Genomic DNA, 19,331 nt, shown 5'->3' on the forward strand with positions numbered 1-19,331 from the left:
TTAAAAAGAGAAGTGAATCCTTGTGGATGTGAATTTCTCTGTGCTGAAAAAATAAAGATGCTGTAGATTGTCCAGTTGCAATTGGCTAAAACATGTTTAATTGCTGCAAAAAAGTATGTTGTTTTTTGCAAAAAAAGAGCATAAACGTCAATAGAGGTCTTGCTGTCTTGCCAAGTTGTGACTGCATCTGGGTTGCAGCTCTGGCTGAGACATTTGTCCAGTTGCCAAATGCACAGAGTTTCTTGGCTCCTGGGGTTTTAATGGCAATATCTGATCATTGTTAAACATCCCAGACCTCGCTCCCTGTAAATTGGAAGGGGGACGCTGGGGTGAGAATAATAAAGAATTGATCACTACATTCAGAGAGAGGGGAACTGCCAAAGTCCTTCCCAGGCGCCAGGATGTGCTGAATAAATCTCTTCTGGTTTTATTTTCCATTCGACTCCAAAAGTCTTTAAGAGTAGCAGGGATGATGCAAAGCGTCACACTTTTTATGGTCTGCCCCCGATGTGTTACATTTTTAAATTTAAAAAATTAATAAGATCCCAGATTCACTGTGGCCAATTGGGGGAAAAATGCCTTCTTTTACACGGACACGTATTTACTATTTCAAAAATTGGCTTCGTTTATTTTATGAAATGTCATTTTGCAGTGTTGGGAGAAGAAAATAAAATTTGGGGTGGAATCAAAAGGACTTCTGGGAGCCTTATTAAGTCCCCCACCCCCTTCATGCTGCCAAGTCTTCTGTGTTTTTGTGACAGAAACCCCCTTGGTCAAATGGTGTCTGTCTCTGTTTTTCTTTATATTCCCCTTTTCCCAGTAGACAGTGTTCCGATGAAAGACCCTCCGGACTTACTCGACAGGCAGAAATGCCTTGATGCTTTGGCGTCTCTGCGGCACGCCAAATGGTTCCAGGTTGGGCTTTTCGTTCTTACCTTATTGTAGAAGTTGCTGCTTTCCCCCTTTTCCTTTTTTGTCTTTCTATTTTGAAACACATCAGAAATGCTGCCTCTGTTATTTTTTATTTTAGTGTTTTCAGTACCCTTCTCTACTCAACAGCTGAGATATTGCAGATCTGTGAGCCACTTGCTTCTCACATGTCATGGTCTAGAATGGTTACAAAGCGATGTCATAATGCTGCTTTTTAAAAAAAATTCTTTCTTCCTTTTCTTATCCTGCCTCCTGTTTAAAAAAAGAAACCCCTTGTTTTGGGTAACTCTTTTTACTGTCATATTGTTGTTATGCATGTTTGTATGTAAAAGAGTGTTCCTTATATCCCTGTACATTAAAAACAAAACACAGAGGCTTGCTTTTTAAAAAAACACAACTGCTTATGCTGGGCATTTTTCAAGTGGATTGGAACAATTCTGTTTGTTTTAGGCAAGGGCAAATGGACTAAAGTCCTGTGTGATTGTGCTGCGTATTCTGCGAGATTTGTGCAACAGAGTCCACACTTGGGCGCCGCTGAAAGGATGGGTGAGTACTGGAATGAAATTGAGCCCCACCAGTTGGAAAAGGGTTGTTAAATTGCATGGTGGGGGAAAGAGAGATTGCAAGCTCATCATTTCCTTCATTCCAAAGAGTATTGAGGATTTAAAAATAAAATAAAATCATTCTTTATTAAAAACATAACTTGTAAAAGGTCACAGATAGTTGAAGGGCCAAAGAAAGGTCTGTTTATAGGGGAATGTTTTGGCTGGCATCTAAAGATAAGTAATGAAGACACCAGGCAAGCTTTCCTAGGGAGAACATTTGACAAACAGGGAGCCACTGCTGAAAAGGCCTATTCTTGTGTTGCTGCTCTCCGGACCTCCCATGGAGGGGTAACTTGAAGAAGGACCTCAGATGATGATCATGGGATCTGAGTTGGTTCATATAAGGAGAGACAGTCCTTGAGTTATTGTGGTTCCGAGTTGCATAAGGCTTTATAGGTCAAGACCAGCACTTTGAAATGGGGCTTGGGAACTAATTGGCAGCCAGTTCAGTTGGCCCAGGATTGGCGGTATGAGCTCAAGCCATCTTGCCCTGGTGAGCAACTTGGCTGCTAGATTCTGAGCCAGCCGAAGCTTCCGAACCATCTTCAAAAGCAGCTCTGCACATTGCAGTAATCTAACTGCACGTCAGGAAAAGTGTCCTTCGCTTGGGCCACTCGCCTTAGTAAACAGAACTATAACTGTTTGCACAGTTCGACATGGATCTTCTGATACCCTTGTGGGAAGTGGATTGAATTACTTTTGCCGCAGACACAATCCATTTGGGGATTTCTCCTATGAAAAAGCCCATTGGAATGGATAGTAATTGATGTAGCTCCCGTTCATTTAACCGGGGCTTGGGCATGAAGAACAGTCTGTGTGGCTCAGGAATGAGGAACCTGACACTCTCCAGATGTTGCTAAACTACAGCTCCCATCATCCCTGACTCTTGACCATGCTGGAAGTTGTAGTCTTACACCCATCTGGAGGGCCACAGATTCCCCATCCTTGCTGTGAGTGATCCCTCTTGTCCCCTTTGTCTGCCCAGGCATTGCACGCATCTCCTTCCTTAAACATTCAACCCCACAGTTCATTAATGCACAGTTCATGCCACCATTTCCTGGTATGCAAACATTTTAAAGCATACACCACCTTCCCTTACACACACTTACACTCCCCACCCCTTGATGCAGAATGAAAGTAGAAAACCTAGCACCCAAGTGTCAAACAAATGTTGCCTCTTCCCCATGGGTGGTATTCATACTGACAGGGATCTCAATGTCTTCTAGCCACTGGAGCTCATTTGTGAGAAAGCCATAGGCACGTGCAATAGACCCTTGGGTGCTGGTGAAGCTCTGCGGCGAGTGATGGAGTGTTTGGCATCAGGGATCCTGCTACCTGGTAAGAGCTGCCACAGGCACCCCTGAGGTGCTGTGTGGTACGTGCCTGGGCACACATCTCTTCAACTTGTCCTGTTTGTTACTTGTGCGCCAGCCTCAGTCCTAGTCCTGTGAGTTTTTAAAGTAGTATTTCCCCAAGCAAGTGAATCAATTGAGTGTTCACACCCTTGGAAGGAACAAACATGCACCACTGAAAGTCTCTTAATAACGCAATGGTTTTATTGGGCGATCTGTACCATTTTGCAGTCTTTGTTCTGTTTTGAAATAGGTGGTGCTTGAACACAGAGGGGCTCTTTCGCTTACATTACGATAGGTCTTGAAATGCCTTGGTTTATTTGGACATTATTTTCTCCTTGTGGGGAGAGCTGGCTTTAGATTTGCTTCTTCCCTTCTCTCTACATTGAGAAGAGTGTAGTGGAACTAAGGGAGCTTCCTTATATCTGGTCAGACTCTTTGTCCGCTCTGGCTGGCAGCAGAAAGGAGAGTGTTTCCCCATGGTCTGGTGCCTGGTCTTTTGAACTGGATCTGCTAGGAATTGCACCAAAGTCCTTCTGCGGTGGAAGCAGATTCTCTTACCACTGACCTAGAGTCCTCCCCCTCCCCCAAAGTCTGCTCCTGATCTCTCACTGTGAGAAAAGATACTTGGGTGAAGGCTTCAGGGTAGACTTTCCATCCATCCTTCCCATTGGTATCCCTGTTTCCTGCCCCACTGAGCAGTCACAAGGACTCACATTCTTCAAGCATTCATGGTCAAATCCCACAAAACACAGCAGAGGCTGGCTTAAAAGCATCAGCATATGGCAGAATGAACAGTCGTAGAATAGTAGAGAAATTGGGCCCTTATGATTTTCATTTGGAGAAACCCCACCTCCACGCAGGTGTTTTTGGGCAGCCATTCCCCCTGCCCCTATTCTGCTGAAACTACCTGGTTTCCTTAATAATTTTGTCCTCACAGCAGTTCAGAAAAGAAGGAAGCACAGGGCTACGATGGGTCGCCAGGGTTGCTGAACTACAGCTCCCACCATCCCTGACCACTGGCCCTGCTGGCTGGGGCTGCGGAGAGTTGCAGCCACAACAGCACCTGGAAGGGGCCAAGGATCCCCAATCCCTGGTCCTAAAGTCCTTGGTGCTGATCTGAGCTGTCCGGCTTTCTTGCCCCACAGGTGGGCCTGGTGTGCATGATCCATGTGAGCGGGAGCCAACGGATGCCTTGTCCAATCTGACTGTTCAACAGAGAGAAGCCATTACCCACAGTGCCCAGGTAAAATGTGCCAGGCGCCTGGGTGGGAGAGCATCCTGGACCACCTTTTGTTCATCTCCTGTGGCCACAAGTGGTTGGAAAACTAGAGTCGCCATATTTTGAGCTGTTTCTGCTGCTTTTTCCATCACGTTACCATACATCCGGGTTTTCCCTGACATTTTGCCAATTCAGTAAAATTCACCCCTGATGCCATCTTTACACCTGAAAACCAGGACATGTCAGGAATTTTCCTGACGTATGGCAAGCCTAGGAAAACCCTTAGGTCAGAGCTTTCGTTTGGGTCAAAACAAAATAAGCTCATTGGCTTCCTGACCAACGTTCTATGAATACAAAAAACCCCAAGGTAGCCTGTGACATTAACGTTGGCTATGGAAAACATCTGCATCCTTCACATTGTATATGGTAATTGCATCCTGAATAATACCACCTTGTATGAGGAGATGTAGTACCAATTGGCTACTGTGGCTGCAATACTTGTTTTAGAAAGCCAGCATTTTAAGTTGTATGTATGGGCAAGATGTGTATTCAATTCACCAGCCAGTTTTGTTTTTTAAGGGTACCAGGCTAGTCCTGGAGCCAAGCTGGACTCTTCCTTCCTCTCCCTCCCTCTGGGTTTTGGAAGCAGGGGGTGAGCACAGATGGCTCCCTCTTGCAGAGGAGTTGATAAACCTGGCCTTGTGGGCTGTGGGCCTTGAATCTTTCTCTGAGTGTTTCCGGGTGGTTAATGGATTTTGGAAAAACTGAACTGGGGGGGGGGGTAATCTGTGTTCCTAGGCAGATTATCTGTTGGGCAGGGGGATTAGTTTATGATGACTGTATCTTGAGATGACTGTGTGAGTACTTGAAGGTGAATTTCATTTATTCAGAGCAGGATCTGTTGGGAAGTCAACTGGATTAATTAAAAATGAACTGGTTTAGGGTGGGGTGCAAATTGACTGACGGTGGAGTGGTTTGGGTGTGAAATTAGTGGGCTTTTCCCTCTGTGGAGTTTTAATACTAAACCTGAATGCCTACCTACAAATTGGAACTGGCATTTTTTGATTTCCTACATCCTTCACCATTAGGTCCTAGGGCAGATTCCAGCAATTTAAAATACAACATTAAAATCAGCTTTAAAATAATTGCAGTCACAAAAATAGAGTGGGTTCTAAAATATGCAGCTCTCAAGTGTCATAAAACTGGCTTCCTTGCAGCTGTCAGGGAATGTTGAGGAAGAGCAGGTTGCTTTTCCTACAGAGCTCAAGAGTCTTCTCCCATAAGAAAAAACTGGGTTGGCACCTGTCTTACCTGCAGTGCAGGTGTTGCTTGCTGGTGGGAGTGGGGCTTTCTCTCTCTCCACGTGCTTTTCTCATGCCTCCGTTACCTGGGTGGTGGGAATCAGCCTCAGGGGCAGAACATAGCCTGATATGTGTTTAGGAGAACCTTGTGGAGCAATGGGGCTTGAAAATAACCTTTCTTTCTTGCAGCATGCCTTGAGACAGTCAGCTTTTGGGCAGATCTACAAGGTGCTGGAAATGGATCCTCTCCCTTCCAATAAGTCGTTCCAGAAATATTCCTGGTCAGGATCCGACAAAGAAGGTAGCTGGAGAGGGAATCTCCCTGTCAGTTGAGGAGGCTTAGTATCTGGTTTTGCTATCTTTGTTTTAGGAGGGTGGGAACTAAGAGGGTAGTAACTCTGAGTCTTTGGCTCAAGAATCCCTGAGCAGCATTTCCTCCTTTAACTTTCAGAAACAGCATGAAGTATGTCTTCTCTTCCACCCTGAGAATTTGTGTTTATGGGGCAGCTAACAGATGTAAATGATTAGCAGCCTTTTACCCAGCATTGCTCGGGAACTCTAAGAAATTGGGGGTGGGGGAGAACTACCACCAGGGCAGTTTTGAAATCAGCATAGCTGCCAACTTACAGATTTGAAAATAAGGGACCAGCAGCCTCGAAAATATGGGATCAGCAGCCAAAATAAGGGATCAACAATTACTTTGATAAAATACATATTTTGTTGCATGCAAATGGCTTTAGGTACCTATTAGGTCCATAAATTACCATATAGCATCTATTCAACACAAAAAACTGCTGTTGTTGACAAAGGACAGCTGGACATAGAAAGGGCCCCATTACTTTCAGTAGCTTATTTAAGGGACATCATCAATAAGGGACAGCAGCGGGACATGGCGCTGGGATAAGGGACTGTCCCACCAAATAAGGGACGCTTGCCAGCTATGGAAATCAGTTGCTAAAATCAGTGCAGTTGTGAAAGGTTCAGCCTGCCTCCGCGATTCGAAACAGCATTCAGATCACAGAATCATAGAATTGTAGAGTTGAAAGAGACCCTCAAGAATCATCTAGTCCATGGGAAGGCAAACTAAGGCCCGGGGGCCGGATCCGGCCCAATCGCCTTCTAAATCCAGCCCGCAGACAGTCCGGCAACCAGCCTGTTTTTACATGAGTAGAATGTGTTCTTTTATTTAAAATGCATCTCTGGGTTATTTGTGGGCCATAGAAATTCATTCATTCCCCCCCCCAAAAAAAATATAGTCAGGCCCCCCACAAGGTCTGAGGGACAGTGGACCGGCCCCCTGCTGAAAAAGTTTGCTGGCCCCTGATCTAGTCTAACCACCTGTGATGCTGGAGTCTCAGCTAAAGCATCCATGACAGATGATGTTTGCCAAAACCTCCACCTTAGGAATCATCATTCAAAATTTGGTTCGGATATGTTATGCAGTGCTCAAATGCATAGTGAACAAACAGTTTTCCAGTGGGGTGGGGGGGGGGAGAGAGAGAGAGAGAATATGTGAATATTTCTGATGGATTTGGGGGACCAAATACATAGCTGTTCCATTTTTGTCTATTCCAAATTTGGAAAAGTAATGTGTTTTGTGTTTTCATAGAATCCTATACAGTGGTGCCTCGCAAGACGAAAATAATCCGTTCCGCAATTCTCTTCGTCTAGCGGTTTTTTCGTCTTGCGAAGCAACCCGCTTAGCGGATTAGCGCTATTAGTGGTTTAGCGGCTTAGCGGCTATTAAAGGCTTAGCGGCTTAGCAGCTATTAACGGCTTAGCGGCTTAGAAAAAGGGGGGAAGCGGGGGGGGGATCGCAAGACTAGCAAGACGTTTCGTCTTGCGAAGCAAGCCCATAGGGAAATTCGTCTTGCGAAGCAACTCAAAAATGGAAAACCCTTTCGTCTAGTGGGTTTTCCGTCTTGCGAGGCATTCGTCTTGCGGGGCACCACTGTACTTAGAGGATTCCTTGTAGGCCAGCTAAACTTACATCCCCACCCCCACTTGATGCAGGAAATCTAGGTTCTGCTTGAAGATCTCCAGGGAAGTGGGAGACCACTACCCTTCTGAGAACCAGTGGCTAGAATATTGGACTGGGAGTCCACGAAAGCCACAAAGCTTGCTAATTGGTGTCAGAGCAGTCATTGCTTTCCGCCTTGCCTACCTCAGAGGGCGGGTGTGAAGTTAAAAGTGTGTGGGAGGGGAACCACCCAGAGGTGCTTGTAAGATAAATATCTGTCTTTCTCTATGAATAACACTGTGTGATTCATAACCTGCTTTGAAACTGGGATGAGTTTCCCTCCTAACCTGCTGCTCAGGTTCTTCTCAGCTGCTCAGGCTTTCTCTCTTAATAGACATCCTAGTTGTGCGACTCAGAATTCGAACTCCTTGCAAGGTGCAGATTTGTTGCCTCCCGTTTGCAGTGTGGGAATAGCAGGCAACATTTGGGTGGTTTACCAGACAACCACACACACTGGTCTGTTTGTTCATTTATTAAGGTTCTCAAACCCAGCTGGCATAAATCTAATTGATGCCTTGGCAGAGCTAGCCATGCTCCAGGGGGCTGTTTGGATACAGGTGTCTTGAGGGGGCTCCTTGCTGCAGGAGCTGGGTCGCCTGTCCCTGGGCTTCAGTTGCCAGCTGCATCTCTCCACAGGCCCCATTTTCCCCGAGCAGCTCTGTGCAGCTGCCCCACACCAATGGCTGCATGTGGGACTTCCCAGCAATTAAACTGTTGCCTCTTTTGGTACACCCGCTGCTGTCAAAAGCATAATGGCTTCTTGGCACTTTAGTGATGGCCTAGGCCGCCCCAGCCATTTATTTTTAACGTGAGAACATTGATCCTGTGACACCCTCTATTACGGGCGAGTTTATTGCTATTAAGGCAAATGATGGATGCCGATAGATAGGCCCCTTGTTCTCCGTTCCCTCCCCTTCCAGCCAGCCTGATGGATGCTGAAGCCGGGATGCTTATAGCAGAGTTATTAGCCTGCAGCATCTAAGATAGACTTGCAGGAGAGACTCTGAGACTGGAGGTGGCTTATCAGTCCCTTCAGGGTAAGGAGAGAGTGAGGGAGCAAGACGCTCTGTTCCCAGGTGACTTTTGGCTGTGGAAAGCCAGTGCTTTATTTATACCCACGCAGGATGTGCCAGGGAGCCTCATTAATATTTGGCCTAAGGCAAATGTGCTGTCTCTTTACCATCCCTGCCCCAGCCCTGTTCATTCTGTTGCAGTTTGTTGGTCCTGTATGGCATTGTACTTTGCCAGCTCCTCTTTGACCATGACTGATCTGTCAGCAAGGCTTGTGCATTGAAACAGTCCAGGGAGACACGGGAGGCATCTTTCAGGGATGCATTCTGCACTGTATATCCTGCAGCAAGCACAATACAGGTGAAACTCGAAAAATTAGAATATCGTGGAAAAGTTCCTTAGTTTCAGTAATTCAACTTAAAAGGTGAAACTCATATATGAGATTGACTCATGACATACAAAGCGAGATATGTCAAGCCTTGATTTGTTATCATTGTGATGATCATGGCGTACAGCTGATGAAAACCCCAAATTAACAATCTCAAAAAATTAGAATATTAAATGAAATCAGCAAAACAAGGATTGCAAATTGAGCAAGATTGGACCTCTGAGAAGTAGAAGCACATCTCGCTTTGCGTGTCATGAGTCAATCTCATATATTAGTTTCACCTTTCAAGTTGAATTACTGAAATAAAGGAACTTCCCCACGATACTCTAATTTTTCGAGTTTCACCTGTAGTTGGTCTCTAGGGACCTTCCCAGTGCTAACATTCTTCCAGCTGTTTGTGTTTCTTAATGCCACGTTCCTTTCTTGGGGGGTGAGGAGCCAAAAGTGCCTGACAACAAAATGCAGTGGAGCCCTACTGTTTGACAGTGGAACGGACTCCCTCAAAGGTGGTGGACTCTCCTTCCTTGGAGGTTTTCAAGCAGAGGCTGGATGGCCAGCTGTCCTGGATGCTGTAGCTGAGATTCCTGCATAGCAGGGGGTTGGACTAGATGGCCCCTGGGGTCCCTTCCAGCTCTACAGTTCACTGATTCTGTGAATTAACACACAGTATCAGAATTATATTCAGTATGCAAAAAACAAACAAACCAAAAAACCCCGGGATACATATTAAAACACAGAACAAATCCATGTCAAGACAGTTCCAATGATCTGGCAGTAAATCAGTTAAATTCCCACCGGTAATAAGATCCATCTCTGTTAACAGTAAGAATCCCATGAACACATTTTTTTTTAAGTTACAAAACAAATTAAATGTTTTCTGCCTACCTCTTCCCATCCTAGGACCCTGAGTTAGGTAAGAAATGCCTAAATTTGTAATCCAGCAAAACTAGTAACTGACCATTAGAATACAGCAGGTAGGAAGTTTTGTCTAGGCAACAGCTGATGGCACCAGCGACCGGTGGCATCCCTGGACATGCTTTCCTACTTTTCCTCCAGGAAAGTTATTGCCTCGTTGAATTAATTTGCCCCTGAGTCCCTTGTAATTGAACTGGTTTCTGCAGGTTTACCTAGGAGAAAGTCACCTCCTTTCCAATGCGGGTGCTGGCTTTCCCTGGTGGAAAACTAGGCAGCTTACAAAGCAACTTTATCCTTGCAGCAATCTGCTGCCCTTATTCGTTATTTGTTTAAAATTACTAAGCTGCCTGGCCCTACGTCACACACCATCAATCCACCTCTAGCCCAGTGCGGCCCTCCAGACCTGTCTGCATGGCCCTTGGGACTCTCTCCAGGCCACATCTCACTAGTCCAGAATGATACCCTCCCTGTGTGTGTTTCCTGACTGTGAATGTGCCTGTGAGCTCTGAAAATGCCTTTTTGCATGTCTGGATGGAGGATAGAGAGGTGTGTGAGAGAGCATGTGTAGAAACCAGCCTTCTGTACAAAGGTAAACAAATTTGTGCTCTACCTACTGGTGCCTCTTCCCCTTCCCACCACCAGTGTGTGGCCCTCTGAAGGTTCCCAGAAAGGAATGTGGCCCTTGGGCTGAAAAAAGATTCTGCTTTCTTTGTGATCTAGTGGCAGCTCTCTGAGGCTGTTCTAGGCCTTTGGCCCAGCTCTGCTGTGGCCCTCACCTCCTCCACAGGCCAGATTGTTCTTCCTTTTTGTTGTTGTTGTTTAGTCGTTTAGTCGTGTCCGACTCTTCATGACCCCATGGACCAGAGCACGCCAGGCACTCCTGTCTTCCACTGCCTCCCGCAGTTTGGTCAGACTCATGCTGGTAACCTCGAAAACACTATCCAACCATCTCGTTCTCTGTCGCCCCCTTCTCCTTGTGCCCTCCATCTTTCCCAGCATCAGTGTCTTCTCCAGGGAGTCTTCTCTTCTCATGAGGTGGCCAAAGTACTGGAGCCTCAGCTTCACAATCTGTCCTTCCAGTGAGCACTCAGGGCTGATTTCCTTAAGAATGGATGCGTTTGATCTTCTTGCAGTCCATGGGACTCTCAAGAGTCTTCTCCAGCACCATAATTCAAAAGCATCAATTCTTCAGCGATCAGTCTTCTTGATGGTCCAGCTCTCACTTCCATACATCACTACTGGGAAAACCATGGCTTTAACTATACGGACCTTTGTTGGCAAGGTGACGTCTCTACTTCTCAAGATGCTGTCTAGGCCTGTCATTGCCCTTCTCCCAATAAGAAGGCGTCTTTTAATTTCGTGGCTGCTGTCACCATCTGCAGTGATCATGGAGCCCAAGAAAGTAAAATCTCTCACTGCCTCCATTTCTTCCCCTTCTATTTGCCAGGAGGTGATGGGACCAGTGGCCATGATCTTCGTTTTTTTGATGTTGAGCTTCAGACCATATTTTGCGCTCTCCTCTTTCACCCTCATTAAAAGGTTCTTTAATTCCTCCTCACTTTGTTCTTCCTTTAGAAAGCTTCATATCTAGCTTTCTTCACTTTCCACATCACCTTCTTGTTGGTTTCTTGTTTCCTTGCATTTTTGGAGTGTTAAGGGTTTTCTTTAATGCTCTTTAGCTTGCTGAGTTCTGTGTAAAAGCTGTCTCTGTAGCACAGAGCTGGGGCCAGGTAACTGCCTTGCCTCTGCTCAAAGACTCCTCCAGGCAGAGAGAGTCTCTCTCTCACACACACACACACCACCCTCTAGGTCATGGGTTCCACTGTCCAGCTCCTCTTGCTATTGAGAAGTTTTCCTAATAGTCATCCATCCATGTGACTTAAGCACCTTAGGTTTAATTCTGCCCTCTGAGGCAGGACAAGTCTGTGCCCCAGTCTCTTGTTTCTCCACACATAACTGCATAAGCTGCTACTGCAAGTTTTGTGGGATGCAGCTCCTCAGCTGCAGAAGGGAGTAATCTGCTGGGTGGTCTTGATGGGAAGAGCAGTGGGTGGCTGGGTGAGAGGGAGCTGGATTTGGGCCAGAGACATCAAACGGCAAGCCTTAATCATTTGATACGTTTAATTTGCTCTCTCTGCTGAGGCTCCAGGTGAATGGCAGTGTTTGGATACAGCAAGCAGGGCTGCGCAGAATTCACATTTCTGAGAATCAGAGTTTCCTTCTTTGAAGAAACAAACCAAAAAGATCAAGTTTTTAAACCTTGAAGATATTATTGGAAATGCGTGTGCAATGCCCACTGAAAATTCTGAAGCCGGATGGGAATGGATTGAACAAGATCTCCAAGCTCTCAACAGCTGCTTTGGCAACGCTGATTCAGTGGGAGTTGGGGAATTGGCAAGACTAGAATACAAAATGAGGGCAGTGCAGAATTATTAGGGGAGATTGTGCAAATTTTAGCCAAGTTGCAAAAGAGCTTTACTTGCAATCAGAATTTTAACTTAACAAATGTTTGGGTGGGCATGTTGTGTTTTTGTTTACTACCACTGTTTGAACGCTCACTTTGGTCCATCTCCAAAACCCACCTAATGAGAGCTTTATCTTTTGTAGGTGCAGGCTCTTCCGCTTTGAAGAGGCCTTTTGAAGATGGGTTGGGAGATGAGAAAGACCCAAATAAAAAGATGAAGCGTAACTTGAGGAAAAGTAAGTTGTCATATCTCCAAGTAAGTTGTTTTGCTCCAAGGAGGAGCCAAAGTGCTGTACAGGGAGCTGATTTGAAAGCCTTTGAAGTGCTGTGGGGATTGGGTAGAGGCAGGGACCCCCAAGTTGATTGAGGAGTAGGGTGGTGGTGTGTGTGTGTTGTTCCTTCCACAGTACTGCACTTACAAGTAGGGATGAGGAATATTTGACCTTCCGGGTTACCCTTGGCCATACTGGTTAGGGCTGATGAGAGTTGGGACTCCAATGACATCAGAAGGGCCTGTCCCTGACTTGGAGTCTCCATTGAGGCATCTTGAAAAATGTGCTCAGTTTCTTGGAATGGCAGATCTATGCAGCCATTCTATGCAACCATTGGTGTTTGAGAATATGCAGTGGTTTAGCAGCTTCTAGGCCTGTACCCTTGTGGTAGTGCTACAAGTGATTGTAGACTGTGGCTTGAAAACTATGGCGGATGGGGCTATTGATAGCTCTGGCAGTGTTCCTCAACCTGGTGCTCTCCAGGTGCTATTAGACGACGACTTGCGTTAGCCCCATCCAGGATAGCTAGTAGTCAAGAATGATGGGAGTTGCTGCCCAAAACATTCAAAGAACCCTGGGTTGGGGAAGGCTGTTCTGCTAAGTGTTTATTGAATTATAATGGTTGGCCCCACTTATGGAGGGGTCTTTGTCAATTATTTCATTTCTGAAAAAGATAAGTTTCATACAAGGGATCATCATTAGCAAAGGAATTGAAAATAAAACTGCCTACACAATGCTGTTATGGAAATCTATGGCATGACAGCATTTGGAATACAGTTGTACTTTGGATCTCAAATGCCTTGGCTTCCGAAAAAATTGGCTCCCAAACGATCGAAACCAGGAAGTGAGTGTTCCAGTTTTTGAACAATTTTTGGAAGCCGTATGTCCGGCACGGCTTCTGATTGCCTGCAGGACGCTCCTGCAGTCAATTGGAAGCCACGCCTTGGTTTCCAAATGGTTCCAGGAGTTGAATGACCCCCGGAACGCATTCTGTTCAAGAACCAAGGTAAGACTGTACTGTGTATGGCGTTCTGGTCGCCTCATCTAAAAAGGGACAGTGTAGAGTTGAAAATTTTCAGAAATGGTTCACCAACACTGCTGCTACTGGCCTAATTTTTTATACATTTTAAGGTTTGACATAAGTGCCCTAGCCTGCATTTTCTGTATTCCATTTCTCTCTGACCCCACTACTTCTGGGCGCGAGCCAATTTAGGATAGCATATCGTGCATCTGATGAAATTGACTCTAGTCCATGAGAGCTTGCACTGTAATGTGTGCCTTGAGCATTACTGAATCCTTTAAGCATGGGTGGCCAATGTGGTGCCCCATCCAGCATGGCCAATGGACCAGGGATGATGGTAGCCCAACATGCGGAGGGCATGCACAGGTGATGGTGGCAAAATGCCTTGTGTTCATTCATTCATTGCTACTAATTAATTTTATGAAACAGCACTCCAGTGGGAAATTTGCTGTGGAAAGTTTTTCACCCCACGTCAGTATGTGGCCTGCTCTGTTCCAACCGCCAATTCTCTCTCCTCTTCCTCCCATTCCAGTCCTTGACAGCAAAGCAATAGATCTCATGAATGCTTTGATGCGTCTCAATCAGATACGGCCTGGATTGCAGTACAAGCTCCTTTCTCAGTCTGGCCCTGTCCATGCCCCGGTCTTCACCATGTCAGTTGATGTGGATGGCACGACGTATGAAGCTTCAGGGCCTTCCAAGAAAACTGCCAAGCTTCATGTTGCAGTGAAGGTAAAGATGTGTGGCAGAGCCAAAAAGGTGGTTTATTTGAACATCCAAACTCAGTTCGCAGGCTAACCATGGTTTGTACTCCTCGACAAGCCATGATGTGAAGCCATGGGTTGTTGCCATGTAACTCTGGCTTGCTATAATAATAATAATAATAATAATAATAATAATAATAATAATAATAATTTATAATTTTTATTTACATCCCGCCCTCCCCAGCCAAGACTGGGCTCAGGGCAGCTAACACCAGGTATTAAAACAATTGATTAAAATACAACTTAAAAACAAGATTAAAATACAACATTAAGATGCAGCCTCATTTCAGTAGAAACTCAAATCAAAAACTTTTGGGGGATGAAAACGTCAAGTCTTCACCAAGGCCAACTATCCAGACTGGTTCTACGTGGGCGAGAAAAAAAGGCAGGGAAGTCCCCAAATAGGAGTTCCATCACAGAAGGAGAAAGGAAAAAGGAAAGAGGGGGAGGGGATCAAGTGGATTCCAAGGCCAGGCGGAACAACTCTGTCTTACAGGCCCTGCGGAAAGAAATCAGATCCCGCAGGGCCCTGGTCTCATGAGGCAGAGCGTTCCACCAAGTTGGGGCCAGTGTTGAGAAGGCCCTGGCTCTGGTTGAAGCTTTAATTATGGTTTGGCATTGTGACCAAACTATGTGCCACAACAGCCTTGCTTAACCATGGTTTGTTTGGCCACTGTAGCCCAGATGTTTGGCACGAGGCAAGAGCAGCTGGGAAACAAACAAAGCTTTGAAGGAAACCTGTGACTTGTTTGCTTCTCTGTGAGGCTGCTTGTGATCTGTTGAACAAACTGTGGTTAAGACATGTTCAAATGCAGTAGCCAGCTTTGTCTTCCCAGGTCACAGAGGCAAAGCATGAGCGTAACAATAAGCAGTGGGTTAGTTTCACATGCTTGAACCTTGGGCTTCTGCCTGTCCCTCCTCTAGCGCAAGTGAAAGCATTTGATTTCAATTAACTGCTGTTTAAGTACTTAACCCTGAAAAGCACGTGGTTAAGTTGTAAGGCTAATCTTGACTAGGGTTTATTAAAACAAGCAAGCCTTATGAACTTTGAAGTTGATGTGTTCCGCAAACCATAGCTAAGACTAAACATTAGAGGCAGGTTAGAATGACTCCATAGCCTACCAGCATTGATTTGCTTCTATTTATTTTCTTCTGTTTATTTGCTACTACTATTTTGGAACCCAAGGCATGGTATATATATGGTTGCCAAGTGGTAACCCATTTGGACTCTTACAAGACCCAGACCTGGCTTAGCTTAGTTTAGAGAAAAGGCAGGTAAGACGTGATGTGATAGAAGTTTATAAAATTATGCCTGGTATGGGGTAAGTGAATTGAGAAAACTTTTTCTCCCTCTCTCCTGACACTAGAATTTGTGGGCACCCGAAGAAGCTGATGTTGGAAGCTTCAGGACAGGGGAAATAAAAGACTTTTCATGCAGTTCAGAGTTAAACTGTGGAACTCACTGTCACAAGAGTCAGTGATGGCCCCCAATCTAGCTGGTTTTAAAAGTGTATTAGACAAATTCATGGAGGGGAGGACTTTCGATGACTTTGCTCTGCTCTCCACAATTGGAGGCAGCAATGCCTTTGAATACCAGTTTCTAGAAACTGCAGGAGGGGAGAGGATTGCTCTTGTGCTCCAATCCTGCTTCTGTAATTCCCAGAACATTCTTAAATGTTATACCCCTAATGAACATAGCAGCAAATATGCTTCAGGAGGGACTGTTCTTGTGCTCAGGTCTTGCTTGTGGGTTACTGGTTGGTCCCTGTGAGAGTGGGGTGCTTAACAGAGGGGCCATTGGCTTGCTCCAGCAGCACCCTTCTCCTCTTCTTAAGTTCAGCAAGGTGGCAGCCTTAAGACAATGCCCTGGCGATAGTTGATAGGGGAAGTTCACCTCCAGCCAGCTTGAGAAGGAGGACTTTGAGGAGGAGCAGGGGGGAGGAATCCTTTCCCCCCCAAGCTGGCATATTCTCAGCCATGAGAGGCCCTGCAGTGGTTCCACCTGTCTTTAAAAAAATAAATCAAAAAGTGGTTCCTTTCATGTGTTCCGAATGAGGCCTTCGTTCTTCAGAGTTCATCTGGCAGCGGTTTGATTCCTTCGTTTCAGAGCCCAGATAACTTTTCCTTTATACATTGCTCACTTTGAACATGAAAGTCCCTCCAAAGTATTTGAGAGAAGCTCTTTCTGTTCTTTCCAAGGGCACTCTCCGTTCCAGTCCAGTTGCTGAATATTCCTTCTTTCCCTCCCCCCAGCCCCCTGCTGTGCATTTTAGAGCATCTCTCTCTCTCTCTCTTTAATTGGGATATAGAATGAATGAATTCTCATCAAACTGTCAACATTGGTATTCTTAATGAAAGAGCCCCAGTTCTGAAAATAATGCGAAAAACACTAGTTTCAGGGGGGAAAGGTCATGCTATGACACGTTATATATTTTATTTATTTATTTATTGCATTTATATTTCGCCTTTTTTCCAAGGAGTGCAAGTTGATGTGCATGGCTCGTCCCCCTCTCCAGTTAATCCCCACAGCAACCCTGTGAGGGTAGATTAGGCTGAGAGAGAGAGAGAGTAACTGGCCCAACGTCACACTCTGTGTGCTTCATAGAACCAAGGAATTGTAGAGTTGGGACCCTAAGGGTCATCCAGCCCACCCCCCCTGCAATGCAGGAATCTCAACTAGATCATACAGGACAGATGGCCATCCATCATCTGCTTGAAAACTCTCCTGGAAGTCTGTTCCACCGAGTGGGGATTTGAACCCTGGTTTCCCAAGTCCAAGTGCAACACTCTAGCCACTACACCATACTGCCTCTCCTTGCTGCTTATTGCACGCAATCCATGGAAAGGCAAAACAGGTTTAAGCCCCATGTAAAGCAGTGACATTTAGACTCTGGGTCGTTTTAATCACACCGTTTTCAATTTCCTCTAGATGCGGGGATGCAGCATGCTTGCCACAGATAATTTCATGAATGTAGCAGACTGACCATAAAGAAGGGTTTAGGTTCCGTGGTTCCCAAACTTCTTCAGGCCACCCCACCCCCAACTGGGTTCCATAAACCTGTCCCCAATGTCCCTCACCTGATCTTATAAAAAGTACTATTCAGAATAGCGATTTGCACAGCCCACTAAGGAAGGCAATAACACAACAAAATGCAAAACAAAACAGGAAAAGTTCTGGGTATTTCAATAATTTGTACAGGATTCAGGAGTCAATGTCTTCTAGGAGCAGATATTTAAATTTAGTTTAGTTTTGTTTTTTGTTTGTTTTACAAAACCCGGGAGTATTTGCAGCCCTGCTTCATGGTATCCACAGGGTCAGCAGCGCTGGGAAGCTGCTATTGGGCACAGGAAGTATTCTAGTTCAGCCTTTCCCAGCCTGGTGCCCTCCAGGTGCTTTGGACTACAACTCCCATCAGGCCTACTGAGTTGGCACTGGGTTGGGGTAAGGCTGCTCCTTCCTCCTCTTCAACAAGTCAAGCAACGGAATTCAATTCAGGTCACCTTAAACACATGGTGTGTTCGGGTTTTTCTTAAAAGGGGAGAGAGGGGGGGCAGGTTCAATATCCTACCTAGTCACAAATGTGATTTCTCTTTTCTTTCTTTATGTACCTGCAGGTTTTGCAAGCAATGGGCTACCCCACCGGTTTCGACGTGGACATGGAATGTACGAGCTCTGATGAGAAGTCAGACACTGAAGGCAAAAACGAGACAGTCTCTTCAAACTCAAGCAATAATACTGGAAACTCTACAATCGACACCTCTGCTACCTTGGAGGTGGTTGTTCAGTCGTCATCCAGTGAGGAAGTGGGAGATAGTAAATAGGTGGAGAGGCCGAGCTAGTGAGAACAGGGTGCAAATGCTTCCTGCTTCTGTGTCTCAGGCTCCCTCAACAGGGCACCTTCCAGATATTGCTGGACAACTAAATCCCATCATCCCTAATCATTGGCCATGTTGGCTGGAGCTGATGGGAATTGGGAGTCCATCAACCTAGTCTGGAGGGCTCTTGGTTTGTCACTTGGAAGACGGAGCAGGGTTGTTTTCTGCTGCGCCAGAGGGCAGGACCTGAACCAATGGATCCAAATGACAAGAAAGGAGATTCTGATTAAACATTAGGAAGTACTTTCTGGGGATAAGGGCCTTTCAACAGTGGAATGGACTTCCCAGGAAGGTGGTGGAGTCTCCTTCCTTGGAGGTTTTTAAACAGAGATTGGATGGTCATCTGTCAGGGATGCTTTAGTTGAGATCCCTGCATTGCAGAGGATTTCACTAGATGACCCTGTGGTCTCTTAGAATTCTGTGATTCTGGGATCTTCCTCCTCCCTCTGTGCGGTAATCTTTCTGGCAGTAAAGAGATTTCCCCAATCTCTTTAGCTGCTGCATGTTCTATACAGCTCCCTCCCTAGCTTGAACCTCCTTTAGAAACTTGCATCTGTATCCACTCATTTTTCTCTGTGATGTCTAGAATTTCATCTCAAAATGGGAAAATTGAACATTAGAGAATCTCGTGCTCAACACTGGAGCTTCAGGCTACAGCCACAGCTGAAGACCTTGTTCTCTTTCAGCCTCAGACACTGCCCCTCCTCCCTAAACTAATGTGGGGAAAATCCTATAGCCACACACAGGTCCATCTAACTCAGTACTGTTTTCTCTGACTGGCAGCAGCAGTTGACCCAAGTCTTTCCAGGCCTTCGACCTGAGATACTTTTTTAGAATTGAAATGCCTCAACAAGGGTGCCACACATTGTCGGCCAGGTGACCCCACCAGCAATCTGGCCGCCGCACTCTGCAGTCGCTGGAGCTTCAGAACCAGACCCAAGGGCAGCCCCACGCAGAGCGCAGTGCAGCAGTGCAGCCTTGACGTTACCAAATGCCTGGAATACAGTGGTCAGGCCATCCCTCATAGGGCTTTGTTTAACAGCTGCCACACAGTTTTATAAGCCAGAGGGCCGCTGTATAAATGTTGGCTTACACATACATGTTTATGGCAACATGAGAAACTTGAAACAAGGATGTGTTAGCTCAGTGATTCATGTGGTCCACAGGCACTGCTAGCACAGCTGTCTTCG

At 45.8% G+C, this 19,331-nt stretch overlaps 1 protein-coding gene across 9 annotated transcripts in view; it reads left to right on the plus strand.

Moving 5' to 3' along the window:
* The window catches only part of STRBP (spermatid perinuclear RNA binding protein), a 155,617-nt gene that overhangs the window by 89,532 nt on the left and 46,754 nt on the right, over window positions 1-19,331 (plus strand). For 7 of the 9 annotated variants that reach the window (XM_028715983.2, XM_028715978.2, XM_077922688.1 and 4 more), the window contains 8 exons: window positions 821-915; window positions 1,381-1,476; window positions 2,762-2,873; window positions 4,036-4,133; window positions 5,600-5,711; window positions 12,352-12,444; window positions 14,034-14,233; window positions 17,881-18,039. In XM_028715983.2, coding sequence (XP_028571816.2) covers window positions 821-915; window positions 1,381-1,476; window positions 2,762-2,873; window positions 4,036-4,133; window positions 5,600-5,711; window positions 12,352-12,444; window positions 14,034-14,233; window positions 17,881-18,039 — 965 coding nt within the window. The remainder of the gene's footprint in view (window positions 1-820; window positions 916-1,380; window positions 1,477-2,761; window positions 2,874-4,035; window positions 4,134-5,599; window positions 5,712-12,351; window positions 12,445-14,033; window positions 14,234-17,880; window positions 18,040-19,331) is intronic. The other 2 variants (XM_028715979.2, XM_028715981.2) reach the window with 1 other exon arrangement.

This window comes from Podarcis muralis, chromosome Z (genome assembly GCF_964188315.1).
Source record: "Podarcis muralis chromosome Z, rPodMur119.hap1.1, whole genome shotgun sequence".
Classification (NCBI taxonomy): domain Eukaryota; kingdom Metazoa; phylum Chordata; class Lepidosauria; order Squamata; family Lacertidae; genus Podarcis; species Podarcis muralis.